The 19,434-nt window shown below is 40.3% G+C and overlaps 5 protein-coding genes across 8 annotated transcripts; 3 read left to right on the forward strand and 2 right to left on the reverse strand.

Annotated features, from left to right (window-relative positions):
- The first annotated feature begins 331 nt into the window (after positions 1-331).
- On the forward strand, positions 332-14,393 carry c22h8orf33 (chromosome 22 C8orf33 homolog). 3 transcript variants are annotated; one of them, XM_058061204.1, is made up of 5 exons: positions 332-380; positions 13,294-13,649; positions 13,720-13,810; positions 13,908-14,054; positions 14,126-14,393. In XM_058061204.1, the coding sequence occupies exons 2-5, from the start codon at positions 13,458-13,460 to the stop codon at positions 14,311-14,313; spliced, it is 618 nt and encodes a 205-aa protein (XP_057917187.1). In that variant the 5' UTR covers positions 332-380; positions 13,294-13,457; the 3' UTR covers positions 14,314-14,393. The 3 variants fall into 3 exon arrangements, with proteins under 3 accessions (XP_057917187.1, XP_057917184.1, XP_057917186.1); XM_058061201.1 differs by lacking the exon at positions 332-380 and adding an exon at positions 12,937-13,016; XM_058061203.1 differs by lacking the exon at positions 332-380 and adding an exon at positions 13,023-13,169.
- Positions 1,755-8,394, reverse strand: LOC131109313 (uncharacterized). Its single transcript, XM_058061198.1, has 14 exons — positions 8,325-8,394; positions 6,394-6,481; positions 6,026-6,101; positions 5,637-5,920; positions 5,456-5,518; positions 5,286-5,362; positions 5,064-5,132; positions 4,441-4,646; positions 4,010-4,112; positions 3,735-3,897; positions 3,490-3,593; positions 3,066-3,210; positions 2,838-2,964; positions 1,755-2,374 (listed from the first exon to the last, which is right to left on the reverse strand). The coding sequence occupies exons 3-14, from the start codon at positions 6,042-6,044 to the stop codon at positions 2,190-2,192; spliced, it is 1,545 nt and encodes a 514-aa protein (XP_057917181.1). The 5' UTR covers positions 6,045-6,101; positions 6,394-6,481; positions 8,325-8,394; the 3' UTR covers positions 1,755-2,189.
- On the forward strand, positions 9,153-11,082 carry LOC131109318 (ubiquinol-cytochrome-c reductase complex assembly factor 4). The gene is made up of 2 exons (XM_058061206.1): positions 9,153-9,355; positions 9,792-11,082. Exons 1-2 carry the CDS (start codon positions 9,258-9,260, stop codon positions 10,102-10,104), a joined length of 411 nt encoding a protein of 136 aa, XP_057917189.1. The 5' UTR covers positions 9,153-9,257; the 3' UTR covers positions 10,105-11,082.
- h3f3d (H3 histone, family 3D) lies at positions 10,552-12,217 on the reverse strand. The gene is made up of 4 exons (XM_058061205.1): positions 12,081-12,217; positions 11,274-11,408; positions 11,030-11,183; positions 10,552-10,957 (listed from the first exon to the last, which is right to left on the reverse strand). The coding sequence occupies exons 2-4, from the start codon at positions 11,399-11,401 to the stop codon at positions 10,829-10,831; spliced, it is 411 nt and encodes a 136-aa protein (XP_057917188.1). The 5' UTR covers positions 11,402-11,408; positions 12,081-12,217; the 3' UTR covers positions 10,552-10,828.
- Positions 14,394-14,533: 140 nt separating the features above from the next.
- On the forward strand, positions 14,534-19,141 carry anks3 (ankyrin repeat and sterile alpha motif domain containing 3). Of its 2 annotated transcripts, none has more exons than XM_058061197.1 (15): positions 14,534-15,179; positions 15,238-15,436; positions 15,510-15,631; positions 15,702-15,783; positions 15,852-15,969; positions 16,042-16,179; positions 16,270-16,395; positions 16,572-16,681; positions 16,747-16,899; positions 17,310-17,434; positions 17,796-17,937; positions 18,006-18,261; positions 18,327-18,398; positions 18,470-18,561; positions 18,622-19,141. In XM_058061197.1, the coding sequence occupies exons 1-14, from the start codon at positions 15,013-15,015 to the stop codon at positions 18,550-18,552; spliced, it is 1,893 nt and encodes a 630-aa protein (XP_057917180.1). In that variant the 5' UTR covers positions 14,534-15,012; the 3' UTR covers positions 18,553-18,561; positions 18,622-19,141. The 2 variants fall into 2 exon arrangements, with proteins under 2 accessions (XP_057917180.1, XP_057917179.1); XM_058061196.1 differs by having other exon boundaries at positions 16,042-16,200; positions 18,622-19,140.
- Positions 19,142-19,434: the final 293 nt, after the last annotated feature.

The following is a 19,434-nucleotide window of genomic DNA, read 5'->3' on the forward strand; positions in this document are numbered from 1 at the left end:
TGGCCTTAGGTAATATTCTAATTTTCTGACCCACGGAATTTCGGATTTTCATTTGTTGCCACCTATAATCATCAAAATTAAAGAAATAAACATTTGAAATGCATCAGCCTGTGTGCAATGATTAAATATAATGTAAAAGTTATACCTTATGAACACAATGACTGAAATAAATCAAGTTTATGAAAATATTCTAATTTTCTGGCCCTTACCTGTAATCCATTGGAAAATAAATGGTCTTTGGTGCAGTTCCAAGTGACAGCGCTAGGGGTCAGTGTGGTGTTTGTGAGGGGTTGTCGGGCGGTTAGATGAACGGGGAAGTGAGGGTTGGACGAGAGCCAAGTAGAAGCTCGGTGTGTGTGGGTGCATGAGTCAACTCTGAGGTAAATATTTTAAATATTATGCATTCTTCAACATAATAGTTTGTAGTGGAATAGTAATAGTCTGTCCTTACAGTGTGTGGGTCTTTTTATGTTTAGGTGATCTTTTGGGTGCTGATAGCAAAATAGCAAGGAGAGCTGTTCTTTGACAAGTTGGCAGTTTGCCACAGATTCTGCTGTCCAACGTTCATTTCATCAGTTAGTAAAAAGGTGTGTGCATGATTTTAACCATTCGTATTCGTAATCTTAAACATTTGTATGTCAATGAAATTGTTGTACACAAAATTCTGCTGTCATATACATGAATCTGAGAAATTGTGCGGGTTAGGATTTTTTTCATGTGAGTATGAATCTAAAAGCTGTGAGTGCAAAGTCTTGTGAATACAACTCTAATTTCTACGACTACGACGTCTCTTCTATGAGCACGAATTCAAGTTTGTGGGTACGAGTTGAAAAGCGTTAACATGACGTCACGTAGGTCACAGGCAGGTCACAGAGAAAATAATCGAACCTCGATTCCTCCAATCGCGCGTTCGCCAAAGGAAAAAATGGCTGACAGCAGTGGACCGAGTGGAGCTGCCCGCTCAGGAGAAACATCACAGGTAAAGTCAACAATGTGTTTATCCAATATTCATTTCATAAAATTGTACTTTATTAAACAATGTACAGTTCATGGACTTACAGACTTACTCCTTTAGCTCGCAAACTAACGACATGCCGGTGACGATAAGTTAGTGCTAGCATTACTAGCATCAGAAGTTGGCTTGTGCTAGTTATTTAGCATTGACCTGCAAAATATGAAATTATGTGAAATTAATTTGCAAAATGATGTTGATCAAAATACAAGGCTTAGGTATATATAAAAACGTATGATTTTTTTATTGTTATTTCAATGGTTTTCTGTTGTCACTGCACTATGCCTGTGTACTTCAGTGTGTGCTTTGGTATGTTTTTAAAATAATTCAAAATTATTAGACTTATAACCTAATCATATTTTAGCTAAATTTTGATTCTGCCTAGTTCCCCTAACACTGCTGATTCACAGTGCATTATTGTGTTAAAAACCTTAAAATATGACTCAGGCAGTTATTCTATGACGCTAACAAATGCTGTTTCATACAAAATATTAAAATGATTTCCCCCCCCCCTCCCCAGAACATGGAGCTATTTGGAACTGACTGGGAAATGTTTGATGCTGTGCACGAGGAACCATATGGAGTTCAAGTCCAGGAAATTGAGTGCCCTCTGACTCCGCATATTATGGAAACTGTACAGTCCATGATAAATCCCTTGGCCTCATCAGAGTCATTTGGCAGAGACATTTACATAACAATGGTTCAGTGTATTGAAAGTCTAATGGCAACACAAGAAATGCCTGAGATATAACATGATCTTGCAAAAGATTTTAATAGCATAAACTAAAGGTAAACATTTGCAGTCTACTTGTTAAAAAAGACTTGCTCTGACATCTGTTCAATTTAACATGAGATAGGAGTCCCAAACATTTTTACTGAGAACTTTCCGATGAAATTTCTATTCATCAGAATTAAATTGGACTTTTCTAAAACAAAATGACTGTGGGTATTCCAAAGAGCAACATGGCGATTACAGAAAAGGAAGGAAGCTGTCACAAAAATGACCAGAATAAAACATATGATCTGACATGTCGCAGTTACTTGTTTTCCTTTACACTGAGCGGTTACACCCGATCAAAAGTTTGCCCATGGCATATGGCTAGTGTCAAAATGTTTTTGAATTCAGTATATGTTTTCAGATGAGCTGAAGGGAATGTGACAGTACGACTGCAGGCGCTTACAGTTGGAAAACAAACAAAAAAGTGTGTTGCGTATCACAGTCATGGTTGAATTTCATATTTATGACAAAGTCCTTCTTTTCGCTTGGCAGAACAGGCTTATGTCGTTGTCCAGTCATCCACTGCATGATGCGTCCTACAGTCAAGCCTTCTGGAGTAACGTTGTTGTTGGGGCCCTCTTGTTCTTAATGAAGAGATTAACACAATGTTAGTCTGAATTGAAAACAATACATTTTAGTTTTGAAGTTGATAAAAATCCCTTACATATACACAAATCATACTGACCTTTTTGAGTATAAGAACATTTGATTAATCACAGTAGAAACCACAGAGATTTTAATAAAAGCAGCATTTGTTGTGACTGGATGACAGGCACTATGTTGTTATATTATTGTAGATATAACTGCAAGTCATCCATCTGTAAGCCCTTCATGTCTAGTTTAATCAAACTGTTCTTCTAGGTCACAATATTACATTTCATCATTTACATTCATTTTAAATAGTGACATCAAGTTTTCAAAAACGCTTAGATTGAATGGGTTGTTTATTTTGAATCAATTAACCATTTACACTGCACTAAATCAAATGTACTGCAGGATAGCAGAAAAAGTTAATGTCTTTATTACCCTATCTTGGCTAAAACATACCAGAATCCTCAATCTCCTGAAGGTAGTCCTGGAGAAAGTTAATGATTTTTACTTCTTTTTGGTGCTTGGCAGAACCAATCTCACTGAAGACAGGGCGGCACCTCTCTAGAAGGAAGCCTGCATCCGCCTTTAAGAAGAAGGAAGTGCATTTCAGTCTGCATAAACATTGTAATTCTCGCAAAAGACATTCATGCTCAATTAAAAGCAGTCTAAAATGTAAGAATAGACCTCATTATCTTCCCCTGGAACGAACAGTGGTAGGCAGAGGTCTTGATGAGTCTTCATGATTTTTGATAGATCATACAGCTGCAGGCCTTTTCTGAGCTGGTTGAGCATTGGGATGACTCTCATGGTGGAGTGAAGTATAACAGTTCTAATGGACAAAATGTTTCATCAGGAGAATATACTTAAGTGGTAAACCTGTTGGATGTAGAGGGAAAAACTGCCAAAACAACTTAAAAAAACTATATTATTATTATTAGGTGACACGTAAAGAAGTTAAACAACACAGCCTTGCATGAAACAATGCCATGTTACTTAATCCACGTAATCCGTGCTTTAGACATGACCAAACAAGTAGCCTAACTCAAGTCACAAATTCTTGTACAATACACCCTTACCTTAATGAAAATCAAAAATGTCACCAACGTACCTTATCATGCTGTCTTTGTTTTCCAGAGACACGATTCCAGTGTATCCGCAGGTCACAACATCGTCAACCAGGTCACTGATGTTGTCATTACTGGCGCTGTTTATCTGAAAACAGAGTGGGTGTCAAGTGAAATTAAGTTGCATTGTATCATTTTTCTCTAAAGGCTACAAACCTAAAAAGTAATTGTGCAAGCTATATCATACTGAGGTTAATGCAATTACTAACTTTAATAAAATTGTATTTACCCTCTCAATAAGCTGTGACAGTTCAAAATCTGTTACATCACTGGCAGACACTTGTATGCTGTCAGAGTCTCCGGAGCAGAGATATCTGACGCACCACTCGCGCATGAAGCTAGGACAAGGTCCGCCTTGTGCCAGGCTGGCTGCCATGATCTCTCCTGCACCCCTAACCAAAACAAAACAACACAGCATAAACTGCCTGAATATATTTACAATGATACAAAATAGGGTTAAGTATTAATATACTGAAAGAAAACAAGAGGAATTTCAATACACACCTAAAGTAATTAGAGTCCAAACTGTTCAGACAATAAACAGGATTCTTCCCTTTCTTATCTGACCCTTCAATGAAGAGTCTGTTTTCGATCTCTGCCAGCATTTCTGCAAAACAGCAAATACAGGACATTCAAAAGGTCTCTTCTGTCTCTCGTTTTTCCCCATTTAATTAGCATTTGAGCCCACTACAACACCAGAGGTGGTGATGTTCACAGTGTGTAAAGTGTGTCTGATTTGACAAATATGGACAAACAGGAAGAGGACGAAATCCACACATCAGTCCAATAAAAATTCTTGGAACTATATTCAGTGTGTAGATAATTCCTTTCCTTTTTGTTCTCGATTATCTTTTATCCTGCACGGGGCCTTGTAAAAATCTAATGTGCACAAATATTCTCTTATCGTGACATGATATATAGACAAACATTTGTACCTGTGAGGAATTCTCTGCTAAGGGCTCCAGTATCGATGCCTGCCTCACCAAAGAATGTGACCTTAAGTCTACATTTGGGCGACGTCTTCTTCTGCCGTTGCCACTGTTGCATGCCTCTGCTGAAGAGGTCAGTTCGCGACACACAGATGGAAAATGTGTTTGTTTCATCAACTTGACAAGCGATCCATTCCAAGATTTCCTCAGAACTGGAATTAAGAACAAAAGACAAAAAATGAACATTAAGATAGACACTTATACTTATTTGTTTCTTGTTCACCACTGGGCATTTGAATAAAAACCAAAATTAGACATGGTTATACTGTATGTATAATTTCATAGCTGTTTGCTACAATTATTCTGGGTGGTTGTACCTAACAACCACGACACCTCCTATTCTGGTGAAACTATGTGGTGAGAGCAGGCTTCATGTAAATCAAGATAAGAGCAAAATGTGTCATAAACATACAATGTTTTTTGATTACCACATTTCTCTGTGATCACACTGAACACATTACAAAGCTTTTCAACAGGAAAAAGATGATTGATACTGCAGTATCAATTTAAAGTGCATATTATCTAGATGACATAATTTGCCACCATAATTACCTAATGTACAATATTACCTTTGAAAGGTACTGATTTGACTGACTGGTACTGATCCACTTGACTCATGGCCGTCATTATCTGAAGGTCTGCACACATAGAGAATAACAACTTGTCCTAAATTATCTTGACATAAACACTTGCATACGTACAAAATGTTGCAAGGCAATCTCCTTATATGTAATTTGTCAAATGAATGTAGGTAAACATTTAAAAAAGTTGCACAAAATCATTAATATTACCGTAATCCGCATATGGCTGCATGGATCTCAATTATGTCAACTTGAAATGCATTGTTGCACACAGGACACTCTGCAGTCTTAAAATAGAATCCACAAGGCATGTAAATACAATTTTACATTATTCCAGAGATTAATATCTTAATTTACCAGGAAGGCACAAACAATTTCACCTTGTCTGTCTGGTTGCAAATGGAATCTGGGAATTCATCTTCATGTTCTTCGTTGCAGTTTTCCTGGGGGAGAAAAACAATAATAATATGTAAGTGTTTAGAGCATAATACAGGATAACATCTCATTTTTCAATACAAACAGCTGTGAGATAAAGCCTAAAAGACTAAAACTTTGACATACCTCTTCAGCAGAATAGGACAAATCTACAAGGTCTGTCTTGCATTCCTTGATGTGTACTGGAAGAATTTGAAGAGGAATCATTTTCTTGCAGGTTGTACACTGGGCTTTGGGCATGTTCTCAAACTCCTTTGCTTCAGGTGGTAATGGAATTGTATCAAGTTCTTCTTGTAAAGGAGAAATGTACAATGTGTATTTTCCATTCCCGCTCACTACTTTCAGCTGCTGGCCAGTGTATCCATGTAGATCTGGAGGAATAACAACCAAGCTCCGCCGTCCACCCCCACCTAAAATTAATGAATTATAGATACTAAACAAACCTGAAAATTCAATAACTACTCATATAGAGAGTATTTTGGAACAACGTTAATCCAGTGTGTCTGACTACATACCTGTGGACTTGTGCAGCATCCAGCCACCACAGATATTTGCCAATCTTGGATATGCACTGACAAGCAACTCTGAAAACTTAAGAGACAAAAGCATAGTTAGAGCTTTATTGCAATGACCTATATTTATGAACTACTGTGTATTTCATCATGCAAATATTAATAAAACCATGCATCAAGATGAATTCTAAGATGGGTGTTTTTCTCTTGACTTGACACAAGGCCGTTAATGAATGGTAGCATACCTCTGAATGTGTCATGTTTTCGGATATGGTTAGTGAACGCTTGCCAAGGCCAGCCAGCATGAGTGGCAGTTCCTCTTCTCCTTTTGGTGTTTTTTCATATTGTTTTTCAAGAAGAAAAAAGCTCACCAAAAAACTCTTCCCAGATTCTTTTGTCCTATATGGTGCAAAATGTCTTTTGCCTCTTGCCTCCTTTTGAAAAAATCCTGGAAAGGACCTAAAAAGAAGGCATACTATTATTCTCATCTTTTATATTCCATCAACAAAAAACAACCAAACTTAGAAGATGTCTACATTCTATGATTATGTTAGCTTATGTAAATTTGTTTAATTTGTTTTATGCAATAGTTCACATGGTGATGGTCTGAAGCCCAGAAAATATTCTAAGGTAAATAATAGAATTTAAAACATCTGCAGCCGTTTCCCTGCCTTCTACTTAAATCAGGGACCTAGTCTGTCCAAATGTGCCTGCACTGAGAGTGCAATACATGACCCATGTACCCTACCGCGCCATTTCTTGTTTCACTGACAGTCCAGGGCCATTGTTCTGAGATCTTATAAGTTGTTGCACTGCCTGCTGAGACCTCACTGCTGGAACTGACTGTGCTCCCTGTCCGACAGCAGCTTCTCCTGTACTTTCCTGTCTGACTGGCCTGGCCTGATTCTCCTGTACGCTGTTACTTAACATCAACACCAGATTTTGTGCTGTGATGATGATGTCTCTTAATTGGACCTGAGTGAGAGAAAAGACAAAATTGTGCGCGGGGACTGCTGGGCACTCGGTGGGTGCACTTAGGGGCTAGGGGGGTCGGGGCCAGGTGGGTTGACTGGCGGGGTTGGTGGTGTGCTTCAGCAATGTCCTGGGGTTTTGCTGGGGTGTCCGATGTTCCCACTCTTCTTTTGTTGTTTGTCTTATGTAAGATTCTGTGATTATATGTGTGAAAAAAAACAAACAAACAAAAAAAAAACTTATTGAATTGGTAACTGCTATGGCGTGGAGAAGGGGTAGGATTTAATAAGCTTTGCTTCTTCCTGCTCCTTTTCAGACATGTGTAGTAATGAGGTGTTGTGTATATGCATGTATGTGTATGTGTATATGTGTATATATATATATGTATGTAGATATGTGTGTATGTATATGTGTATGTATATACGTATATATATATATATATATAAATAGATATTGTAAGTGTATATGTGAGAAAGAATAATGTAACATAGTATGCATGTCTGAAATAAATTAAGAAAGAAGAAGAACAGCAAATGTTACAGACATGGGTATTTTGCACGATTGTACAGAGTGCCTGCAAAATAACTTCTCCTTAACTTAAAGTCTGAGTTTGGGTCAGCATCCACATCAAACAGCAAGCTAGTCTGGACCCATGCAACCCACACTTGTGCGCCTAATCTCTAGCAACTGACTGCAGGCAAATAATAATAATTATTATAGCCGGCTCTATTGAACCTTGCCAATCGCTGCGTTGCTAGCGACGCCGCTCTGATCAGAGGAGCATGGGATATTTTCCTTATGGTTCATTTTTACCTTAAGTACAACAGCTTCAGAGTAATAGTGCTGCTGGTTACCGCGACACAAACGCGCCCCTTAAACCGGAATCTCTTGTTGTTGACAGATAAGACTACACAAATACAGACGTCAAAATGTGTGTATGATAATTCCATCGTCCACTGATTGATTTCCTCTGTGGTAAACAAATGCACATGGCCTAGAGGAGAATTGGCAAAGAGGAAAAGAGACCGGACTTATACGATGGACAGATTTATACGCCAAATAACACCATTTACAAATCGACAAAAGTTGTATTTTGATCAACATCATTTTGCAAATTAATTTCACATAATTTCATATTTTGCAGGTCAATGCTAAATAACTAGCACAAGCCAACTTCTGATGCTAGTAATGCTAGCACTAACTTATCGTCACCGGCATGTCGTTAGTTTGCGAGCTAAAGGAGTAAGTCTGTAAGTCCATGAACTGTACATTGTTTAATAAAGTACAATTTTATGAAATGAATATTGGATAAACACGTTGTTGACTTTACCTGTGATGTTTCTCCTGAGCGGGCAGCTCCACTCGGTCCACTGCTGTCAGCCATTTTTTCCTTTGGCGAACGCGCGATTGGAGGAATCGAGGTTCGATTATTTTCTCTGTGACCTGCCTGTGACCTACGTGACGTCATGTTAACGCTTTTCAACTCGTACCCACAAACTTGAATTCGTGCTCATAGAAGAGACGTCGTAGTCGTAGAAATTAGAGTTGTATTCACAAGACTTTGCACTCACAGCTTTTAGATTCATACTCACATGAAAAAAATCCTAACCCGCACAATTTCTCAGATTCATGTATATGACAGCAGAATTTTGTGTACAACAATTTCATTGACATACAAATGTTTAAGATTACGAATACGAATGGTTAAAATCATGCACACACCTTTTTGACAGCTATCTTACTTCATATTATTAATGTATGTAGACTTGAATTCTCTTTCTAGAAATTGTACATTTTTATGATTTCTAACCATACACTTGTATATCGTGTTGAGTAGATATCTCAATGTGCCAACTCTTGTTACAGAAATGTGTGGACATTGTTGTTGAAATGTGTAACAAGGTATTAAGAGGATGCTCTTTATGTGACAGGGTATAGAACCACTGCAACTATTTTACAGAGATTTCTTTCTTGACTTTGATACCTTTTCTAAAAATAGTAGTCAACTACCAAATCCTAAATTCCCGAAAAAAGAACTCCATAATAATTTTGTGTCCTGTGCTTAATAAAGCTTTGCCAGGCAACACTATAATTCAAATGAAAAATAAAGAGTGGCGCTTCAGTGGTGCCAGTGGAACGGAAATGCGAGGCACCGGAAGGATTTAAGGGTTGCACATATCGGTGTTACATGACCTGCCTCCGGAGAGCAGAAGCAAGCCTTGTGTCATTGTCCTTTGTATACTAAAATGACAAAGAGTCAAACATGTATGTCACAACGGCGCAAATATTTACTGGTTTGACAAGTGCTGTTTTTCGTCATGGGACAACAAAGTTAATTCGTAGCACAACTGCCACCATGAGGTAAGAATTGTTGAGCTTCATCTTACACAACGGTACGATTGTTGGTTGATTGAACGGTTGAGATGAATACATTAGCTATACAGCAGTTGTTTTATCCGTTATTGTATTCACACATCAAATAAAACAATAGGTCACAGAATATAATGTCTTATTCATGTAGCAATTATGTAATTACATTACTCATTGCAAATGTATTTTATAATGACATAATTTACACTTTCTTTTAGCTTACAATTTGTGTATATCTATAAACTGGACAACGTGAAATAATTTAATTATTTAACAGAATTTATGACTGGTACTATACTGCAATTGCCACTACTGTCATGTATAATTCATACCGTGTTGCTGTTATTGGAACCAGAGTTTCCCATTACAGGTGCTCAATGGATCCATAAAGTCGAGTCTAATCGAGCCACATTTTTTTTGTTAACAGTCAGACAGGTGTGCGGTCCCTGTCTGTGAGCCATCATATGCTGGCCAGGGCTAATAAACACAAAGACCAGGAGGAGTTGAATGACGAGCCCATTAAGTTCTCCACCAGCAAAGCCAGTCACAGGACCTGGAATGTTGACCGCTCCATGGGGAGTCATTATGAACAACCCTGGTGGAAAGTCCTCCCCCTCAGTGTGGCGGTGGTGATCTTCCTGTTGTGGTGTGCCATGAGAGATGAATCAGACGTTGACAAACAATTGGAGAAGGATCTTTATCAGCATTTACCTGGATTGCTCTCAGATGAGAAAAAATAGGATGTATATCATTTTATATTAAAGGGGACCTATTATGCTTTTTCTACTTTTGACCTGTACAACCTTGTGTTAAATGTTTGGGATGCCTCAAAGTGCTCTCTGTTACAAAAGGTGATGTCAGAGGCAAACTTTCTTGAATTGGACAATATAGGAAGCACTTTGGGTATGTGACCAATCACAGCAGAGTGGGCATGCCCAGAGGTGGCCCACTAGCGAATAAATTAACAGTTTGAAATAGGTGTAGATACTGCAAAATTTAAGACCACAACCCAATACATAGGGTCGAAAAATTAGCACAATAGGTCCCTTTTGTGTCTCGAGTAAATGCAATATCCTTGACTGCTTAATCTGTGCTGCCACACAATCGCATAGCCGACCTCTTGATTTAAAAAAGGCTTTGACTGTTGTGGAGTTTGTACTGACTGCATTAAATGTCAGAAATCAGAATTTGAGGTAGTGGAAATTTTATTTACAAGAAAGAAATCCCATGGCATGCACACACAGGATAAGATGAGCTAACAGCCCTGAGAAAGGCAGAGAAAAGAGTTTTCAGATGAAGCACTACTATAGTGAATAGCATAGTTGAGTCAAATATATATATAAAAAAACAGACAAATGTGTCAAATTGGGAGCTACACATGCTGGTAATGGTTCACAATTTACAAAACAAGTCAATCCTAACCCAACCAACCCCCTACACAATTAAAAAATAAAAGCCAAATGCTTAAGCACGCTCTCCTCTGATTCGCCTGGCCAGTTGGATGTCCTTGGGCATGATGGTCACCCTCTTGGCATGGATGGCACACAGGTTTGTGTCCTCAAACAGACCCACCAAGTAAGCCTCACTGGCCTCCTGTTAACGAATACAGTTACACAACTGGAAGCAAAAAAATATTTAACTACAAACAATAAGGTGTTCTCAGACCTGCAGGGCGCCAATGGCTGCGCTCTGGAACCGCAAATCGGTCTTGAAATCCTGGGCGATTTCCCTGACAAGACGCTGGAAAGGAAGCTTCCTGATGAGCAGCTCAGTGGACTTCTGGTAGCGACGGATCTCACGCAAAGCAACAGTACCAGGCCTAAAAGAGAAATTACCTCATTTACCTCATTAAACGTAGCTGAAAAACTAACATTACACGTTTTCATATTTCGTTGAATGGCTGCTGTACCTGTATCTGTGGGGCTTCTTCACTCCACCCGTGGATGGCGCGCTTTTCCGGGCAGCCTTAGTTGCCAGCTGCTTCCTTGGCGCCTTTCCTCCGGTGGATTTACGAGCGGTCTGCTTGGTACGAGCCATTATTCACCTGTTCCTCAAATCGGACAGAAATTCAAAGCAGTTACGTTAGAAGAGTATGGTTATGGAGTCCGATTAATGTTGGCGCGGGCGCCATCGTTTTCACTTAATCAAAATCCCCGCCACAGCAATGATGAAATAAGCAGTGAAAACCAGTAATGGTTAACCGCAATACACGTGGATAAAACAATTAGGCGGCAAACTGGAAGGAATTAGGTGGATCCCCCGCTCTTAGGCCGGCTGCTTTATTCTTTGTGGTAGAGTACTTGAAAGCTGATAAATGCACCGCCACCATTAAGCAACAAGCGATACACACGTCGTTCCTTTAGCTTCTTGTTAGCTTCAGTGATTAAAGCTAGCTAGAGCCGTTGTAAAATGGCGCCATGTAGCTACAGCTGTAAATAACTAAAGCATTTATAAACCCAATTCTGCCTCAACAGTGGAGCCTTGGGCAATCAAATTAAGAATTATTGTTATAAAATGGTTGTTTGGTTGTAGAGACCGCGCCGTATTTAATGAATTTAGCTAACGTTAGCCTCTTTGCTATGGCGCGCATTGTTGACAATACACAACCACGACTCAGTTCAAAATCTAAACAGGCGATTGTAGAGCTGATAAACAAATATAGCCTACATTAAAATACTGTCAAAGGTAAATAGAACTGGTAGCGGTGGGCACTTGCCTGTATGTGACTGTCCGTACGTTTCCTGGGCGTATCTGTCTTTCCGTGCGACTATGGATCCCTGTGGGAAAAATGAACGCAAGCTAATGCATTTATAGCTCTAGAGCAAAGCGCATAGGCCCGCCTTTGAGCCTTTTAGATTGGCTCAGGCGTCATCCACGTCAAAATGTGATTGGAGGAGACAGATGACGACATTGGCGAGGTGTATTCTTATGCAGGCCGTAATTTATGCACATATTGTATGTGTTTAAGGACAGACCGTGCACCGAAATCTTGTTTCAGAATAAAACTGACTCTCAAAACAATGATAAAACATTTTATTTTGCACATTTTATTTTTATGCTCCGGGAGATGTTGCGGAGAAATAGTACTGATAAGCGATGAGAGGATTGCTCATGGTCGCCATTACGAGAAAACGAACTTTCGCGCTTTTGTAAAACTTCTCAGATTTGTTTTTTGTGTTTCTCCAGAAACTGCATAGGTTCGAAAACCAGTCGAGGGGTAAACTAATAATTAACGACTCGCTGACTTAGTTGTTTGGGCCACAATACGAGAGGATGGTCAAGTTTGAAAGTGGTCTGAAGCTTTATTTCATTGCAAATATATAATAAAGGATTTAAGATGTGTAATAAATTCCTATTTGTACAGTTAATAATAATTGCTTATCTATTTGGTCACACATTGTTTTAACTTGTTTCCCATTTCAAGTGATTGTAATTAGCCGAAATAATTACTGGAACTTTTGTAAAAAAAAATATATTATTTAAATACATTGTGAGATATATATATATATATATATATATTTTTTTTTTTCTTCATCAGTTGACATGAAAAATACCTTTAAAGACACGTAATTATGCCATCTTAAGGCGGAAAGTCTTGTCTTCCGGAAATGTTACCGTTACCACACGGACGTTTTATGCAGTTACACAAGGGGTAAGTTTGCCATCGACGCGAATCGGAAATGTTTATAAAATACGTTGTTTCGAAGAAAACTTGTCTTTAGAATACTTTATTTGTTTGTACGAGCCTTATTCTAGCTGGGATTGTAATTATTCATTATGAGCGAGTAAGGTCTGCTATTCTGAGGTAAACAAACGTACAGTATTACTCATTACATATTTATTTCTTGAAATATGTACACACAGTTGTGTCTTCATTGTGTCTTCATCACTGGAATCATAACGAATGCATATATTTGTGTTTTGAACAGATAGTTTTACCTAACCAAGAAGCTGCCAAGCCACCTCGGACTTACAGCAACGATAACTTCAGATTTTTTCCCTGAGGACTTGCAAACCCAACAAGAAGCATCATCAGTTTGTCCATTACCCAATACAGGACACAAGCTCACCCCCCCCGGATGCACCTATAGACATGGCAGCAGAGACTCCAGGCCCTCAAAATGAAAATTGTACCACAGAGGCCGGAGCTAGCTCATCCCTTGAGCAGCCTCCACAGTCAAAAGCAAAGAAATTTGGAAAGAAAAAGTCCACCACCGCCAGTTCAGAGACACCCAGACAAACAAGTGCAACTGCAGAGAGTCAAGCAGGCGAAAACACAGGGAGGGTCAGTGTTTGTTTCTGTCGCTTTTTATGTTGCCAATAATACAACTGTGTTGTCTTGATGTGTCTTTCAGAGTACTGAAGAAGAGTTTAAAAGACAGCTGGATTGGTGTATTGAGCAGCTGGAACTGGGAATGAAATCGCACAAAGCCACTCCAAGGCAGAGTTAGTACTGTTTCTGTAGTACATATAATCTGTGTTAAACCGTTATATGATATGTTTACACAGTCCAGTAGTTTATATGATTTTTTTTCCCCTACAGGGGAGGATGCATCTCATGGTCTTAAGACATTATGCAGCTCCAAAGCTCCTCTGGTCAAGAAGAGGCAAGTGATGAGAGCCATGACTGGAGATTACAGGAAAAAAATGGAAGAGGAAAAGCACAAGCAATTCAAACTAATCAAAAGCGGTGGGTAATTCTGGTGTTATCTTGTGAAAATTGCTTGACTTGATTATTTGTTTTATCTTCCCATCTATCAGAAGTTGCACTAGCTCAGGTCAAAGTAAAGTCAGGGTCACCCAGAAAATCGGTTTTCCATCGGAGAGCTGAAGGTAAACAGGAGGAAAACCGGCATCAAAGTGAAGCTCAAGAATCAAACCCAAAGGCTCCTCAAGAAGGCTTTGTGTTCACTGCATCAAAAGGGGAGTTTCGTTTCAATTTTCTGTGATTGCAAATTTCAGGAGAAACTTGGTTTCACGTTTGAAACAATTGGCTGTCTTTTAGCGAAATAAAAGTGAAAATATATAAGCAACTGTCTGATCACTGTGCAGAGGACAAGTTGTGCCAAAAGTACTGAGATATTGAACAGGTGGGCATTGAGATTGTAGAGGTCAAATTAGGTTTATCTGTAAAGGTTATTGTACATTGTGGGTTCATACTGAAATTTAATCGGACACTTTTTCGTATAAATAACCCCCGTACACCCGTACGCGTTGCAGTACCGAACTCGAACAAAAGTGGCGATAGTGTGCTTTGATGTTGTTTACCAAACGTTAAGGAAGAAGAAACCGGAAGAGGCGGGACGTTAACAGAATTTACCGTTGGTATACTCACAGTAAAGTTTTATTAGCTACAAACACAAACTAATAAATGTAGCCTTTGTCTCTATCGTCAACATTTTGGTAGTATATATATATATATATATATATATATAAAGTATATATTAGTGTAAAGCTGTACGACTTAAGGAGAGTTCCTACGTTCCTAGGTCGCTGACGGGAGGGTATTTTTTTAATACATGAAGTTAAAGCTAGCATAAATAGCTAACTCATATGAGGCGCTTATTCCGAGTATCATTGCTCAGCTAACTTTTGGACTCGGCGTCTAAAATTTTTTTTATTGACTTTTGGGGACTGTGTCAAGAGAAATGTCTGAGCTAAGCGATGAGGCTAGTGAGTCCGAGCAGTTGGGTGTCAGTCTCTCCCTGTGGCTGGGTGAGTCTCTGGTGAGAGCCGAGGAGCTGAATGTCCCTCTGGACCTGCACACCGCCTGCTCCATTGGCCAGTATGATGTGGTGACAGAGTGCATCAAAAGGTGGGTCCTTCATAGCGTCCAGTTAAAGTGCAAGTGTGCCTAATGTTTGTTTTTCTAGGCGTGAGGTGGACTTGGATGGGAGGAACGTTGGAGGATGGACGCCCTTAATGTATGCATCATACATAGGCCATGACAACATTGCAAATCTCCTGCTTGAGGTCGGTGTGAATGTCAACGCCACCACCGCTACAGGACAGACCCCCTTGATGCTGGCGGCAAGCTGTGGGAATGAAAGTATTGCTTACTTCCTACTTCAGGTACAAAACATTACGGTTCTATACAGGAATCCAAGCAGGACATGTGTTCATGTATTACCTTCGGTTCTTGAAGCAAGGTGCCGAGTTGGAGCTGAAGGACTGTCGTGGCTGGACGGCTCTGTTCCACTGTACGAGCACAGGTCACCAGCAGATGGTGAAGTTTCTGCTTGATAACAATGCCGATGCCAATGTGAGGTAGGGGTCTTGTCTTAGTGCAGTTATGCCACTCCACTCATTCATGCACACATTTGTGACCTATCGGCAGGGAGCCTGGGTCTGGATTCACTCCCCTGATGGAGGCTGCTGCTTCTGGGCATGAAATCATTGTTCAGTACCTGCTTGATCATGTGAGGAAACTACATTCGGAAGCATCATTATGCAAGACACCTGACTTAGCTTTGTGACACACTTACAGAAGGTTAAGTTCAATGAGCGCAACGCCAAAGGAGAGACGGCTCGAGCCCTCGCCATCATGTATGGCCACACCAAGATAGCAAGCCTCATCGACTCACATTCTCCAAGGAACAAAGCAGGTACTATCTAAGCTGTTTAACCCCCCATTGATGACGTCATCATTCTGATGTTTGTCTGCTGGACCTCCTCAGGACACTTTGAAGACCTCAGCTCCTCCGAAGACTCAGACAGTGCCCCGCCGAGGCCGAGACCCAGCCGCAGCCGTGCTAAAGGCATTAGCATCCATGACGGGCCACAGGCGATAGCTAAGTTTAGAGTCGGAGGTGTTGGTAGGACTCGAGGATCGTGTGGTAATTTTGCACACAAAATAATTCATATTCTGGTGAATGTGGCTCAAGAAAACTGTTTTTCAATATTAGAGCCTCGTGCAGCACAGGCTGGCTACACAGCATTCCGTGATATCGGCAATCAGAGCGACGGCATCTGCTATCGTGACGTAACCTCACCCATCAATGAGCTGGATGGCCAGAGCAACAGCAGTAGAGGTGAGAGGCACGTGTGTTATTACTGTGGAAAATATCATCTAATAGAAATACTGCTGTAGGGTCCACTTGTTTACATGATGAACACCATCAGCCTGAGGCTTTCATTTTTGGGGGGTGAAAAAAATATGATCCTCTATTCAGATCAGTACATTGTAACAATGTAACTCCCATTGCAGATGACAGCCCATTCTTCGACAACGACATGCCCACCATGAGAAGCAGCAGTAGCAGCAGTGAAGGTCTACCTCCTGTCAGCGGCTGGGAAGCCTCGGTGGAGAGTAACGAGGTGAACATACATAGCTAATCACCCAGTCTGAGAGGTTTCAGTATTTTCAGAGTCCTTTCCACCAGGACTATGACCAGTGCAAAAAGAGTAACTCACGGCGACTGAATAAGGCTCATCACTCCAAAGGCAAGAGTCGTGGCAACGATGCAGCTCACACTGGAGCTACAGGGGACTGTGGGATATGCTCGCATGTTCCATCATCCTACAGCGGTCCTAAGGTATGTGTGGAATGGTTTCAATTTCTCGAGAGCTACTGCAGTTATAATATTTGGTTTAAACACCTAGAACGTTTGTAAAACATATTGAGAACAAAGGAAGACGACAACAGCATATGCTGAGTACAATCTCCGCACCCACTCTTTTTATTGGAAAATGGGTGTATCCTGGTTACATGGATGTAGCAGCCCTTAAGGGGCCGGTAACTAACTAACGGCCACCACACGTTCTACTAAGATACTATTTGAACTTGTGACTGTGTGTGTGATTTAGTTCATGTGTGACAACTTCTAACAGGATGCCCTGTTGTTTTATCTACTAAGAAAAAGCACAAGGAAAAACAGCACAACATGATTACATGTATGTATGTTAATCTAACAAATACTATATAAAAACCTCTTAATTCCTGCAGGATCTGCCCGAGTTCTTGGAACAACTTGGCTTCTCAAAGTATCTCCCTTTACTCGAGGAGCAAGACATCGACCTACGCATTTTTCTCACCCTGACAGAGAATGACCTGAAAGAGATAGGGATCACGTAAGGATCTGCAGAGTATTGTTTTATTGCTGATGAGAAGCAACATTTATAATCACATGCAGAGATACATCAACCTCGTAATGTTGACTACTCAGAAATCAGATGGTTACTGCCATCTTGTGGAGTTAATAAAAACTACATTGGGAGGTTGCCTCAGCCCCAGCTGTTAAGCCAATGTTTTTTGACCTGACGGTAATCAGAGAGCCGGCAGTTATTTGCCTTTCACCACAAAACCGGAGACTATAGGCGAGTCAGAGGTTAATTGAGTAGAGGCGTTAATTGGAGAATCTTCAGTACATACAAACCAAAAAAGTTATAGATATTTAGAAACTGCTACAATGAAAAGTTGTGGTCTTTCCAGGTTGTTTGGACCAAAGCGGAAGATGACATCTGCCATTGCGAGGTGGCACAGCAGCGCTCGCCCTCCCAGTGACGCACTGGAGCAGGCTTACGCCGATCAGCTGGAGGCTGAGATGCAGGAGATGGCAATTCAGCTTCACAAAGTAACTAGCTTACTATAACAACAGTCATGCAGAATGATCTTCATTCAACTTGTCCTACTGTGTGTTAGCGCTACGAGGAGGTAGAGGGCCTGCAGAGCCAGGTGTCTCAGGAGAAGGAGTTACGTACCGTGATGGAGGGATGTCTGATGGAGGACAAGATGGCGTGGAAGAGGGTGCACACTGAGCTTGTGGAGAATCACCGGCTGGCCCAGGAAATGAACGCTACATTAGCAAAGGCAAGAGTGTGTCACTCTGAACTGGTCACTTCACTTGCTGCTGACAGCTTTTCGAACACTTTGGAAGTGAAAACTAAATGTGACACAGGTGAGCTACTTGCTAGATAAATAGGCTAAAAAAAATTAAACTTAAACTTGACTTTTGGCTTGCAGCTGGTGGGTGTCAGACACATTCCAGTGCAGTTGAGCTTTTGAAGAAACTGGATTCCTACCAGGAAGAACTTGGTAAGATATGTGTGGTTCTATGTATAATTCTTACATCGCTGGAGTCCTCTAATAATGTTTCATCAAAACAGTGGGAACTTTACAAACGGTGCTTCAGAGTCTGAGGCGACTGAGTGCCCCTGAAAAAGTTTCAGACAGTTGGGAAAGGCCTTAATCTTTGCAGGTGAGTCAAACAACAATTGGCAACAATTCCACCAACAGTAAAAGTCTTGTCTTACCTCAGTGGCTTCTACCAGTGATGACAGAGGGTGAAATGACCACCCTAAACAATGTCCAGTGCCAAAGACGAGGCCAGCCCTGCCAGTCCACCAAGTTGGCAAGTTTGCTGGACTGGCCCAGATCGGAGCTCTCCACATGTGGACGAGGCCAAACGACAAGCAGGCAAGAGGGACACATGACCCTCACACGCTTGCGCATGTGTGCTTGCATTGGTCGATGGAGGACAGAGATCAGCTGTACTGTGGAGCACATGCTGGAATGCTGTGACATACGCTCAAGAAAATGCAGTTTTGATGTTGAACCACCAAATAAAGGGGTTGGTTGTCCCAATGTATTTAATTAAAAAAATCTTAATAGCATCAGATTATCTCTGACATTGAGCAGTCTTTTTCAATTTATGTTATTGGTTAAATTTGGGTATGTTGTTTTTCCTTATATTTTAAGATAGAAAAAAATTATATCCTGTATATGTAGTAGCGTACACCATAAACAGCAAATTAAACTGTCTTTACACTCAGTGTCCAGCAGAGGGTGCTCCTTTGTCAGAATCAGAAAAGCTTTATTGCCATGTATGATCAAACACATATTAGGAATTTGTTTTGGTATAGTAGGTGCATACACATCTATTAAAAAAGAATGAAAAATACAAAATATGAAAATACAAAATATACAGAATAACAGTATAAATATATGTACACAGTCTGTTTTTGTTTGTTATTCCGGAAGTGCAGTCTGATTGTTTTTCCTAAGAGTCCAAACTGAGCGTTAATGTAACGCGTATAATGAAAGTGTCAAAGTGGCAGGATGAGGCAGAGGT

Source organism: Doryrhamphus excisus, chromosome 22 (assembly GCF_030265055.1).
Source record: "Doryrhamphus excisus isolate RoL2022-K1 chromosome 22, RoL_Dexc_1.0, whole genome shotgun sequence".
Classification (NCBI taxonomy): domain Eukaryota; kingdom Metazoa; phylum Chordata; class Actinopteri; order Syngnathiformes; family Syngnathidae; genus Doryrhamphus; species Doryrhamphus excisus.